The sequence below is a fragment of the Plectropomus leopardus genome, chromosome 5, assembly GCF_026936395.1.
Source record: "Plectropomus leopardus strain MGB_pleo_1.0 chromosome 5, ASM2693639v1, whole genome shotgun sequence".
In the NCBI taxonomy this organism is placed as follows: Eukaryota; Metazoa; Chordata; class Actinopteri; order Perciformes; family Serranidae; genus Plectropomus; species Plectropomus leopardus.
Window position 1 is genome coordinate 23,504,237 of NC_142180.1, and position 14,260 is coordinate 23,518,496.

Sequence of the window (14,260 nt, forward strand, 5' to 3'; positions counted from 1 at the left end):
GCATGTTTTTGCTTTTTTTAAATTTTGCATTTCAAGGAGTGAAAAATATTTTTAAGCTCAGACAGCCTTCATTCTGCACCAAACAGGTCAGAGAGCCTGGTGGCTTCATGTTAACGTTTTTATATATTAAGTCAGGATGTCCCAGTCAAGTTTTTTTGCCCCCAATCCCGATCCAAGTTATATGATACTGAGTATCTGCTGAAACTGTGTCCAAATCCTGATATTTGTATTTACCTGGATAATACAGCTGCACAGTGCACACTTCAATAACTCTAAAGTTATTAAAATCAATCCAGTGTACATCCCTGTGTACATCCAACAATAAACAAACTAAAAACATTTTTATATGGCTCTTACCACAATTCCACTTAGTAGCATTTTTAAAATTAAAATAACAAAGTAAACAAACGAAAATGTGTCTTCAGAAAGAAATAGCCCTCCAATCCACTTAGTGTAGCATTGTGATGAAAGTTCGGAACACTATAAATGAGTAATATAACAACTGAAACACTTCAAAGTACTATTATAGCTGAACTATAACATTTCCAATCACGTCAAATAAAAATTGATAACAAGTCTGGTTAATACAGCATTATAGTAAAACTAATTCACTAAAAATGAACAACAGCATTTCAATTCCACTTAAAGTGGAGCAGCAGCTTATGTTGAACATGGAAAAAACCAGCTTCTACTTATTAGAGTAGCAGAATTACAATCAAACCTGAATATCTGCTGCAAATCGTGCTCTCTGTTTAAGGTGTGATGGCAGACGTGAACAAAGGATCAGCATCAACATGCACAAATACTTGATCCTTATCAATTAAAAAAATGCATCGATCTGGCCTAATACTGATCCTTCTGTTCCACTGGGGACAACCCTACGATTAAGTATATAGTTGCCTTTAGCAGGTCGAGCTGTATTTGCCATATTTGTGCTATATGTGAAGCAGACCGGTCGAGTTTTGATTAGTTTGTCTCAAGTCGTCATATGCCACCCATCCTCTCCGCTGTCACATAAAAGAGCACTCAGCTTTGTTGCCAGCACACCTAAAGGGAAGCACTTAGAGCCCATTATTAACCCATAACAAGCCCTGAGAGGGACGGGGCAGGGCAGGGTGAGCAGTGGGTTAGGACTCCATTCTTCTCCATTCCAGGATGATCCTCCGGCCCTTAGGCTCAGACTGGTGTTTGTCCGCTCCCTAATTGATGTATTTCTATGTAGACAGCCGACATGCTGGCTGCACAGACAGAGCTGAATAGAGAACATTCACTGGCGGTCGGCGGCTTTCCCGTATGTGCGTGTGTAATTACTTACTCAGAGAGGTTTGCCTCACCAGGATGTGTTAAAGGCGGGGGTCTGATTGAGGGAGACGTGATGTGAATCTGCCGGTGTGGACATGTGTGGACTGTGGGCTTAAGACATGTGCATACGTGTACTGAGTAGTTCCGCTGCTGAAGAACTGATGGGGTGTTTCAGACTGATAGCAGCAAGAAGAAGTGTTTTGTTTGCACATGATGAATTTCTAATCCTCATAAACAAGGGAATATCTTATTGAGCCAGTCTACACACACAGAGACACACACACACACACACACACACACACACACACACACACACACACACACACACACACTTGTGATGTGGCATTAATGAGGCTATTGTCCTTTGTCCAGTCCTCATGAACAACAACTGACTCTCCTCTCCAGCTATGGACTGCTTCGCACACTGCCAGAAAGCTCAACATTTTCAACATAAATAGTGTTTCCTGTGGATTGGTGGTGATTTTGAACAATTTTATTACATAAATACAGCATAAAAACATTAGACAATATTGCTGTGTTTGATTGACAGGCATCTCTGCCCCTGTTTAGCCTTTGTGGCTGCCCTCTGTACTTGGCGGTTCTTGGTCTTGCATTGATACTTTATTTTTCCTGGTTGAATACTATGTAATGCTACAACTAGTGACTATTTTCATCACAGATTATTCTGAAAGTCTGATCTACTGTAGTCATTTTCTTCTAATGGAATAATGGATTAATAGATATCGCCTTATCACTATATCTGTTTCTCTACATAAAAACTGATTAATATTTTTTTTAATGTGGGACTATTTTTTTTAGCTCAAATACATTCTGCTGCTGTCCCTGTTCACAGCAGGTCATTGCTTAGCCTCCATGACGGTACTCCTGACTGCTTCTCCAAACTAGGAGCAAATATGGATAAGTGCCTCATAAAAACCCACTTCAAAAGATCCAAACTATCCTTTTCAATAAAATCAACTTGATCTGAGCCTTTCTCTAACATTTCTTTAAAATCTCCATCATATGTAATATTGCAAACAGTATGTCCATATTTTTGTATTTATGAGACAGTTTGAAAAAAAAAAACAGCTGTTAAACATGATTTATCAGTGAGGGACAATGATATCATCAGGGGATATCAGAAAACAAGTAAATGCTGGTACTAGATGACAACATACAGTACATTAACGTAAACCAATATCTCTGGCTCCAGCCCTCCTTTTTTGTAGATATCTATGACTCCTCTGTATTCTTTCCTTTCTGTCTGAGTCTGCCACAGGATCTGATCTGGCCTATCCTATAGGCTTATGTAATGTCTTGTGTACGTGGGTCTCATCTGCAGCATTGTCTCAGGTTTTTGTCAGGGTTTCCTGCAGGCAGCCAGCACTCTATCTCCGCACCACCATCACTATGTGCTCTGCAGAGTTATTTCTGGATGTCATGCTGCTATGTTTTGTTCTCCAGCTGCTAAAAATACATCCTTACCTCGCTGCTCATGGGCTCCAGATACGATCTGTATTGTTTTTGATTCGGGTGTGTGAGTGACGTTATTTTGTTGTTTAACACTTCGGCACAAAATGGTGGGTGAAACAAAAGCTTTAGAGACACATCGAGGAACAAACAGCTGCAGGGGAAGCAGGAGGACATCCAAGGAGATAGTCTCACCACTGATGTGTGTCTACATGTTATGTATGTGTATGTATGTGTGCCTTAGGACCAGGGTCACCTCTGTCCCAGCTGTCTTAGGGGGCGCAGGCTTGGCGTGCCCCTCAGACTTGCAAATACCCTCTCTGCTCCGCTCAACACAAAGCAGTCGTTTCTTCAGAACGCACATGTGCTACACTTCACAGCACACACACACACACACACACTGAGGCACCCGGACGGGCACACGACATACCCCACGCAGACCAACTGCTCCCTCAATCAAACAGTCCAGCACATGAGGTTTGAGCTCGGCCAAGTGGAACAGCATCTTGCTTTTTGTTTGGCAGAAGAGGGATTTAGAAGCAATTTAAGAAATATGATCGACTTAATGAAACTGGATCGTGCTATGAAAACAATTTTAAGTAATTAGGTTATTTGATTTGCGCCTCAGAGTATGTGACTACTTAGTGATTGAGTGTCTTTTTGTGTCTGTGTCTGGAATGGCTGGATTCCTCAAATCGAGACCTTTGACAAATGTGTTTGGCATAATATCACTATTTCATTAAAAACATTCCTGGGAAGAGTGATGTGATATGTCACTATGTAAGAAGAGCAGCTCTGACAGTTGGCTCAGCCTGGCTACAGCAGTTGCAGTCATGCACATTTACACACACACACACACACACACACAGAAGAAAAGTGTGGGTCAATAGGATCCCCTCCCCTCGAGGGGAACAAGACCAACCATCTGCTGTTTGCCGCAGCGCTGGTCCAGGCCTCACACACTCTCACACCGCACACACAAACACACACACACATGTCACATTCAACTTTCCTCCATACCATACACCCTAGCCCCAGCCTCTGTATATGCATGCCCCCCCCCCCCCTTTACCACACGTTTTCTCGCTCCCTCTCTCTGCCACGTTTTGCCATCCCTTACAGTGCGTTAAACCGCAGAGCACATCAGTCATGGATGTCTGTGCACTCCAGATGGACCTTGGAAATCTTGACTCCCCTCGGCCACATCAAAGCTAGGAGGGAGTTCCCAGCAGGAGGCTGCTAGTCACTACTGTAACTTCAGAAGTTTAGGTGGTTTGATTCAAGGACAGTGTGGGTAAATACTTTGTCTGGGGGGTCTCCGTCTCTCTCTGATTGCTCCGCGTACAGCATTTGTGCCTCCGCGCTGAAGGAGATGGTTTAGAGCAGTAGCTCATGCTCCAGGAGAATGTACACTTGTGCTTTTCAGTCTACATAGACACAGTCAAGCTTTCAAACAACTGTTCAGAGTCAGCGCAGCGGATCGAGAAAACCACATTGTTTCTTTGGATACTGGGACTGGTAGCTGACCAGGCCAGAGGAGAGGATGTACTGGGAACTGTGGCTGAGCCAGGTCACGGCCAGTGCCGCGCTGCAGTGCATGCTGGTCCAGAACAAAGGTGGGCAGGCTTTGTGTGTAGATTTAGAGAAGACAGACCATATAATATTGAGCTAAACTGTTTGGCAAAGGAGCGAGATATCGAGTTTTGATTTGAACATAACTCAGAAAGTCTCTCTGCTCTGGCATGTGCCTGCCACATGGTGTGGACTAACAATGGATAATGCTTAATTGCCTGATGAATTTCTGCCAACTTTGCAAGATTAGAGCAATGGCACAAAGATTTCACTCAATACTTTGAGTTTGAATGGGCCAACCTAAAGTGAATGCAGGGAAAAATGACGTATTTAACATGATTTAATCACATAAAGTGCCTCAGAAGCTACGCGTTAAAAGCTTGCATCGTTTTTCACAGACTTGCTCACTACAGTCTGATGAAACAAAGTTGTCTGCCATCTAAATTTAACAAGTTTACGTTCTCAATTCACAAATAAAAACTAAATCTAAAATAGATGTTAACCTCTGAGCTGCACGTGATTGTTCAGACACTGTCTGAGCATCTTATAGTCCAGTTTTCACAGTCTGTTTGTGTCATTCATAACTGTGGTCTTACACCAGTTTCCCTTTTTGCTTTGTTTGCATTATACTAGTTTGTTTTTGTAACTTTGGTTGGCTAATGTTTCACTTGAACTAGGGCATGGGCTTTATCTACATTGTAATACACTAAATATATTGTTATTTTGTCTCAAGTTTAATTTCTCCTGTGCTAAAAGGCTGCTTTGCAGTATCGAAATAAAAAAAAGAAAGAAACTGTATGAAACAACTAGCTTTCCAGTCAAACCTTCGCCTGAGTGTGGAGGTGGTAACTTGTCGTAACAAGCAGATGTTGAAAACCGGAAGATGACCTTTAGTTCTTCTCATAAATGCCTTATGTTGTCTTTTTCTGTTCTCCAAACCATAGACATGTGATTATTTTCCTAATCTAAGACTTTTCAACATTACTTACTCAGTGGAGTTTTTGACCAAAATAAAAACCAGGGAACAGGATTCAAGATTACACCATTATAAAGAAATAATGACTAGTCTTTGCTGATGTGGTTCAATACCAAACCACATTTTATTTTTGGGCTGAATGTACATGAATCCTTTTGCTGCTATTCAGAAATAATGCAGCTCTGATTTTTGATCCCGGCATTATCGGGGGTCTGTATTGCCTTTCGCTGTTTCATACATTCATCACTCTTCATGTGCAATGCAATCAGATACAACTACACAACAAACTACAGCCCCCAAAACAAGCACAGAGGGAACTGAAAACCTCTCTCTTTACAAAAAGGTAACCATTTTGTAAGTGTAGGACTTATGGCAAGGCTGTTTTGGATTACACTAAATTTTGTGTACATTAAAAGGAGCAGCAGTGAGTAGTAGTGGCATCTAGAGGTGAGGATTGCAGATTGCAGCCAGCTGAAACTTCTCCCATGTGTGAGTTCCTGGTTAGGATTTCTTCAGTGTTCATTGTTCAGGAGGTTCTTTTTAGGACCCAGATTATCTGCTGAGGTCTACAAACAGACCAGGTAATTTCAATTGAACCTAGTAAAAACACTAAATAAAGCAGTTTCACGTTACAAATCAGTGTTTCTCAGATACTGTTTGGCTTATGGCAGACAGCTGCAAGCCCAGCACCTGCTAATGTGTGCTCACCCTTTTTCTCTGGCGACTTAAGATCCAGACGTCCAGGGCATTTTTTGTTTATTTCACAGCTGGATTATTTGCAGAGGTCTGTTTCTTTTCTGAAACAAATGAACAAGGTGATTTAAACCGGTAAAAAAATACTGAATAAATCAGTTTCATTTAAAAAAATCTCAAATTCTGCTCTTTGCAGAGGGACTGCTTTGGTTTGACTATTCTGGGCTACTAAAGAAACATGGTGAAGTCTATGGATGAAAACCCGCTCCCTATGTAGATATAAACCTCTAATTCTTCGGTAACAAAAACACAACGATTCCTGTTTTCAGTAGATTATACCCCAAAGAAAACATAATTATTACATTATATCACTTTTCTGCCAATATATCCTCCTAAATCTTACACACTGGACCTTTAAAAAAATAAATGAAGGTTTAATCGCTAGGTTAATGTTTAAATCACTGCTTTCACCTTCTTTTGATACAAAAAAACAACTAATAACAGCTTTTCCATTTTAAAGTCGCTTGTATTGTGTACTTGTTCTCCACTCTTTGTCTCTCCATTTCGCCACCCTCCTCTCCCACTCGCTCAGCAGCTGTCTGGACTTGTAGTGACTTTGGCAGCAGCTGCTGAGTGTAGTGTGTGTAGCTACGCATGTACTAAATCATCATTGTGTGTCTGTGGGTGTCTGTTATGTAGCTACGGTGATCTCTGCGTCTTGTGTAGCTAGAGGGAGAATCTTTCCTTTGCACGTGTGTCGTAGCTCCTCCCTGTTGCTCCCCCGTATATACACACATACAAAAACACTCCCACCTCAGATCTTACCTGGCTCGGGCTAGACACGGCAGGCCTCTGTGTGTGTAGCCGGTGATAACAGTGTTCTTCAGAGAGTGGATTCGGTAAAGTAATGCCTTTGAGTTGCCTGCAGGCAAGCAGCAGTTTTGAGGAAGAGTGGTCGGCTCTGTACGGCCATCATCGCCAAACAGGGTTCAGGCAGGGGAAACAGCCTGGACAGACAGGTAGACTATCTGCTGAATGGACTTTTAGGATTATGGAGAATTCATCTGTGTCATTTGGTTAGAGGACATCAGTCTGATGTCAGTATTGGAAAAGAATGTGTTTTTTTTTGTGGTCAGTTTGTGCTGAGAGTGACTATAATGATTCTAATGATTTCTATTGTAGACTGCACATTTTTTTATGTCTGCAATTGTGAATTTTTATCACCGCGAATGATATTGTCTTCTCAGTGACATTTTGTTTCACTCATCTCAATAGTTTGCCTTCACTCTCCATAACCCCTGCTCCTCCTCTTCCTCCAGAAGCTCTCCACCGGCCGTTCGGCCTGGACTCTGCAGCACTGACGGAGGCGGTACGCTGGAGTTCCAAGGAGAACCTACTGGGGGCGGCCGAGAGCGACCCAAACCTCTTCGTTGCACTTTATGACTTTGTCGCCAGCGGAGACAACACGCTCAGCATCACTAAAGGTGACTATTTTTCTCCAGTTCACTGTTTTGATTTGGCTGATTATCTTGATGTTGTTTACCAGTTAAGTTTGTCAGGAGTTTCTGATTTCACAACAAAAACAGGTTTGGTCGTGTTGTGTGCTGAAACAAGGCTTGAATTACTTGCCTTCCATGCATCATCACCGGCAACGTGATCCTGTAGAGATTTCTCCATGTCATCGATCATTCCCAAACACGCCTTCCGAACAAACACTGTTGACTTTCATTGCAACAGAACAGAGGGATTACCTCACATAACAATGAGTCAGCAGTGAAAACCTCAAGGCAGTGCCTGTGATTGGCAGGTCAGCAGCTCATAGAAAGGATGTTTGATGAGTAAAAGTGTAGTTATCGCAGAGGAATGTTGTGTGTCAATAGCTGAGCCAACTGTCCCTATAATTTTACCGTCATGACATCAGCTGGTATGTGACCCCCGGCCTACGGCTTTCTTTGTCATCCCACATTCCTCTTTCACACTAAACTTTAATTCTAACGTCTAACGTTTTTATATTTTATCATCCACAATCCCACAGGGTGAAAAGTAATATGAGAGTTTGTTATCTGAAACTTGTGCAGACAGCATGACTAAAATACCAGTGATGCTTATGTTATGTCTTAATCTTTTCAGTATTTCTTACTCCTCTCTCCATTACACACTCGTTGTCTCCAGTCCAAACCTCCTCTCTGTCAACCAGCAGCAGTTAACCAGTCAACCAGCTCTCCCTCGAGTAATGAGCTTTAATACCCTCATAATATTATCCAGAGACAGCCATGCTTGTGTCCCAAACCGATTCAAAGCATTAAACGTGGCAGAGTGTGTTAATTATCCATCGTTTTAAGACTTCCACAGCAGCTGACTGGGATGGAAATGATGTTTAGACCCTGACTCATGGAGTGAATCTGAGATTTCTGCCCACATGCGAGCACATGTACACTCCCAGGCTCCACTGCACTTTTCCTATCGGTGCCGCTCTTTGCTCTGTCACATGGAAACACCCCAGCATGCCTCTAATGCTGCGCTAATATGGAATACGTTCAACTGTAATAATAACAGGTGGATGAGCACAGCGGGGCAGAGGCTGATCAGAGAGAGAGACTTAGCAGGCCCGTGTCTGGGGCTAATCTTTGTCTCTTTTCTGTGCCAGGTCAAACCAGGCTAGGCCAGACCAGGGCCCCGGCTTCAGGCACACATGGCTCCCAGTGTGAGGCAGTCAGTGTTTCCACTCCCACAAAACTTACAGACACAGAGGAGACTGGTGGATTGGTGGGCTGGATGTGGATAACCATCTCTGTTTAATGTAGTTCTGTGGATTTCTAGTGTGGAGTGTTCAGCTTTAAGAGTTAGACCTGCAGCTCTGGTTAGTGGTTTCATATGACTTGGCCATGGATGTCTCACTGACTAGACTTTCTGTAGTTACATGTCTGATATTTCTTAGTTTAAGGCATTATATAATCGAGTCATGACTACCTCAAGCCGCATTCAGATCAACTCCAGCCCTGCATGAAGTGGTGGTTAACCTACTTGAAAAGTTTATTTCTATTGTGTACCTCGTGATGAAAGATCAAGTAGTTGCAGCAGTGATAACTTTCTGGAGTTGTGTGAGAATTATAAACTGTTGTGCACTGTTTTGGCATCTGAACAGCTTTTTAATTGCACAAACTTGTTACTTTAGTTGGACTTCCTGGATCAGATTCCAGTGTCTCACCATTATGCTCGGGCGGTATCACGGTATTATAGTTATTTAGAAATCCAGAAGGTATGATTCTCAATATTGTCAAAAATACAGATGCTCATCTTTCTATGAAACTAATATCAGAGTTTCCCATGCATTCATTCATTTGTGTCTTCCCAACACAATATCAACATCTGGCACCACATATTGATTTTGATATTTATTATACAACACTATATACAACACTATATAACAGGCGCAGTGAAAGTGAACCTTAACCATTCAATGCCTCCTTCTAAAAAATTTGCTTTCACTCGCCTCTGCAGCAGCTGGTCCTCTCGTCAATTGATCTGATTAGCTCCGATCGGATCGACTATCTGAATAAATTATCAATCCCGCAACTCAAACTCCACAATGTGCCACTGAGGAAAGAAACACTAATGTGGAGTCGAGCCTGCACCACAGTCATGGACCCGCAAAAAAGATGATAAAAGATGATACAAAGGAAGGACACACAAAAACAGAGGGTTTGCTTCTGTTGATGAAGTTTGTTTAGCAATGAGTTGACAATGTAATTAAGCTAGTTTCAGTTTGGTGAAAGAGAGAAACTTAAATTCAGAAGGTGTACGGTTGTATATTTCCCCTTTAATAAGGAGATAGGTGTAAGAGGATAATTTATTTTATTTCTTGACTTCTTGCAAGTGTAATAAACTAAAAAAAGCTATTAGAGCTTGTGGAACTTAGCAAACTTGCTGCCTGGGCAAACCTGTATCACAGATTACTGTCATATACTGTATACTTTGGTGAAATGCCAGGAAAGTATGAAAAAATAGATAAGCCCAAGCTAGTCACCGGTATCTGAAGCAACATGCACACCCCATCACAGCACCTTGAGTTGTTTTAACACACACTGCTGTTCTTTCAGCCCTCTTAAAGGTAACATACCACTATTCATCAGAGATGAAAGATTTGAGGTATACTTTGTGTGTAAAACTTCTGAGTGGTGGGAGAGATAAAGACGGATGTGGGCAGGAAGAAAAGGCAGTGTAGAGGATGTGTGGTGGAAGTGCAGAGGTAGGTCGACTGATACCTCTTCTCTCTCTCCCTCCCTGGGCCCCAGTCTGTCCTCTTCCTGCTCCAGTCCTCCATCAAACGAGCAGGACTCATCACGGCTCATTCAGTGTTGTTTTTTACACTGATGATAGGTACCCCCCTCCTTCAGTCTCCAGCACATCAGCCGCTCAGCTCTCTCATGTCTCTCGCACTGACGTCAGAGACAGAGGGAGATAGAGACAACAGACCAAGTCCCTACATGCCTGGTTTTGCCAAGCCCTCCATGACAGATATGCACTTCACCCAACCCTGTCCTTGTTCCAAAGCTTTTCATGTTCTTTCAATGAGAGGCGCGTCGTATCCATGACTCCTCTCTCCTGTGTTTGATCTGTTGTTAAGGCGTGTGTCAGTTATTATCCATGGTATGTACCGTACCGTAGTGTACTGTATTACAAACAGTAGACGTCTCTCAGCACAACCCCAGTTTGGAGAAGTGTCAGGAAAGCCGAGCAAGCAAAAATCTGTAACATTTAAATCTATGCTCTATTGAGATTTGTTTTTCATCACTTTACCATTAATGGCTTTTATTTTCCATCTCAGTTACTCATTGTGTGACTTTGGTGAACCTGGTCTACCCATTTAAAACGCCAAAGTCAAACACTAAGAAAAACAAAAAAACATTTGATGAAGCAGTGGACCAGTAGCTCCTGTGTTCAGCAGTTTTAAATGACTGTTTTTCTCGAAAGAGTCTGGTCTGCTTTAAAGAGAGCAATATTAACGGTTTCAGTCTCCTTTTGGAAATCGCTAAATATAGCGTAAACTTACACTGATATCGATTTTTTAGTTGGCCAAAATCATTTTTGATGTGGCCATTTCTTAGCTCCAGTCTCTGTACTCCTGTCTGCTTCTTGAAATTGGGCGCATACCAACCAACATCTCCTGTATACACTGACAATCGATACATTCTTCACGCAAACACACTTAAAATGATCCAAACGTTCCCTTTAAACTCATGATTAAAGGAATTTTATTTTAACTTTTACATTTTTTACAATGACCTGCAAGTTTTATTCAAATTCTGATTTAACGTCACTCTATAAGGGCACTTCAGCAGTAAGCGTGACTGAGACGAAAGACATCAACACGTGGCTCTTTTATTTTATCAATCTTTCTTACCACCAGTCCTCGCTGCCGCTGATTATATCACCATGAAATCAAGTCTGATAAGTTGCCCCTCCTGTGTCCAGGTGAGAAGCTACGTGTGCTGGGCTACAACCAGAATGGAGAGTGGAGTGAAGTGCGCTCTAAGAACGGCCAGGGTTGGGTGCCCTCCAACTACATCACGCCAGTCAACAGTCTGGAGAAGCACAGCTGGTACCATGGGCCCGTGTCACGCAGCGCTGCAGAGTACCTGCTCTCGTCCCTCATCAACGGTAGCTTCCTGGTACGGGAAAGCGAGAGCAGCCCCGGACAGCTGTCGATTTCTCTCCGCTATGAGGGGAGAGTCTACCACTACCGGATCAACACAGCCTCTGATGGAAAGGTAGTGTTTAGTAGATTTAAAAAAGAAACTTTTTAATTGTCTGGTAAACTAGATTAAAAGGTCCAGTTGTTTTCTGTAGTTGGTGTTCACTAACTCTCCTGGTATCCGTTCCTCTTTTCCTTTCTTCCTCCCCTTCAGGTGTATGTGACGTCTGAGAGCCGTTTTGCCACCCTGGCCGAGCTTGTCCACCATCACTCCACTGTAGCCGATGGCCTGGTCACCACCCTGCACTACCCCGCACCCAAATGTAACAAGCCCACAGTGTACGGTGTGTCACCCATCCATGATAAGTGGGAGATGGAGCGCACAGATATCACCATGAAGCACAAGCTGGGAGGAGGCCAGTATGGAGAGGTGTACGTGGGAGTGTGGAAGAAGTACAATCTCACAGTGGCTGTCAAAACACTCAAGGTAAGAAGGCTCTCTTTGCATCATAATTCAGTTAGTCTCAACTTCTTTGCAGAAATCTGAATTGTAAAAGTGGTTTTAGATCGCCATCTGGAGGTGGACTGTGGTATTACATGTGATTGTCACAAATATTACTGCATGATACCATGTCTGTCCAACCCACTGATAAAAGTGTTTCCTTTTTTCATTTTCTGTTATGACAGGAGGACACCATGGAAGTTGAAGAGTTTCTGAAAGAAGCAGCTGTCATGAAGGAGGTCAAACACCCAAACCTCGTTCAGCTACTGGGTCAGTATTTATCAACAACACTGATTCTACAAACGAGTTACCGCGCTACAACAAAATCAAACCAATTTTCATATTTATCTGAATACATTTGAGTGACCATGAGGGACCGAGGCCGAGAGCTGAGTATACTTGACCCCAAAGTCCATTTCGTTTGAGTACCATGAGCACTGTTTACCGCACCCGATTCCCCTTAAAAGTTTGTCTCAAGTATGGTCGATGCGTACTCCGGTATGGTACAGATCAGGTGGGAAGACCAACTGTACCAAAACACAAAAATGGTCTGCTATTTAATGCAGCTACAAGGAGTTTTTAACAGTCTCAATGTAACACTGAAGCATCAGTATCAGACAGAAGTGCAGCCCTCTGTGGACAGACCTCGATCCAGCTTCGTTCTGCAGTCCGGTGGGAGACAGACAGCTCTGGGTCTGACAGCAGCTTTGCCTCGAGCTTTGCCTCACTTCTCCATTGGTTTCCACTGGTGAGAGTCGCCAGTGCAGCAGTGTCCGTGTGGCGTCCTTTTCTATACTGTAGCACAGCAAAAATGTAATGTAGACGATGGTGCAAGAGTACTCATGTACAGACCAACATTACTAATGTGAAAGCTGAGAGGGGTGCAGTTGTTCTCGGACACAGTGCAAATCAATCGTACGTAATATGAAAATGTCCTTAGTGGATGTTGCTATCTGTATTCTGACTGCTGTCTCTCTCCCGCAGGTGTGTGCACGTTGGAGCCTCCGTTCTACATCGTGACTGAATACATGCCACATGGCAACCTACTGGACTACTTGAGAGATTGTGACAAGGAGGAGGTGAACGCTGTGGTGCTGCTGTACATGGCCACACAGATCTCCTCTGCCATGGAATACCTGGAGAAGAAGAACTTCATACACAGGTAAGTGGATACTACAGGTGTGTGTGTGTGTGTGTGTGTGTGTGTGTGTGTGTGTGTGTGTGTGTGTGTGTGTGTGTGTGTGTGTGCATGCCTTGCATATTTTGCCCAACTCATTTGTCAGAGTAATCTAATTACTCTCTTTTTCCCACCCTGACTCTCTTCTCTTTACTTCATTATCCCTCCCTCAGGGATCTTGCAGCGAGGAACTGCCTGGTCGGGGAGAATCATGTTGTGAAAGTTGCAGACTTCGGCCTGAGCAGGTTGATGACTGGTGACACTTACACGGCCCATGCAGGCGCCAAGTTCCCCATCAAATGGACTGCGCCAGAGAGCCTTGCATACAACACCTTCTCCATCAAGTCGGATGTCTGGGGTGAGCGACACAAGTGCATACATTCATAATATAGTAGTAATATGTCGTAGCAGCAAGTGTTTCTCTGTTGTGGCTTAATTTTAATGTACTAATGTTTGATCTCTGAAAATTGTCTTCATTCCAGCATTCGGCGTGCTGCTATGGGAAATTGCCACCTATGGCATGTCTCCATATCCTGGCATCGATCTGTCTCAGGTCTATGACCTCCTGGAGAAAGGTTACCGCATGGAGCAGCCAGAAGGATGTCCGCCCAAAGTCTATGAACTCATGAGAGCATGTGAGTCGTAGTAATCTTACCTACCTCGTATTTATTCACCGAGTGGCTGCCCTCCAGTCTGAAGACAAAAATAGGAGCTTGACAGCTTTGAAAAAGTTGTTTCTATCGATCTCTGTCAAATCTTCGTCATGTCACAGATCACTGCATCCTATATCATACTGTTTTAACACTCACCATCCTGTTGTTATAAAGAAAAAGGTGACTTACAAACTATAGTCTAGAGTTACAGGATCTGTAA

The 14,260-nt window shown here is 43.0% G+C and overlaps 1 protein-coding gene across 4 annotated transcripts in view; it reads left to right on the forward strand.

Annotated features, from left to right (window-relative positions):
• The window catches only part of abl2 (ABL proto-oncogene 2, non-receptor tyrosine kinase), a 32,478-nt gene that overhangs the window by 9,678 nt on the left and 8,540 nt on the right, over positions 1-14,260 (forward strand). The window contains exons 1-8 of one of the 4 annotated variants that reach the window (XM_088077773.1): positions 6,842-7,032; positions 7,333-7,497; positions 11,489-11,784; positions 11,923-12,195; positions 12,396-12,480; positions 13,195-13,372; positions 13,561-13,745; positions 13,870-14,022. In XM_088077773.1, coding sequence (XP_087933899.1) covers positions 6,921-7,032; positions 7,333-7,497; positions 11,489-11,784; positions 11,923-12,195; positions 12,396-12,480; positions 13,195-13,372; positions 13,561-13,745; positions 13,870-14,022 — 1,447 coding nt within the window. In that variant the 5' untranslated portion in view covers positions 6,842-6,920. Of the gene's footprint in view, positions 1-6,841; positions 7,033-7,332; positions 7,498-11,488; positions 11,785-11,922; positions 12,196-12,395; positions 12,481-13,194; positions 13,373-13,560; positions 13,746-13,869; positions 14,023-14,260 lie in introns of those variants that run through there. The other 3 variants (XM_088077774.1, XM_088077772.1, XM_042517032.2) reach the window with 3 other exon arrangements.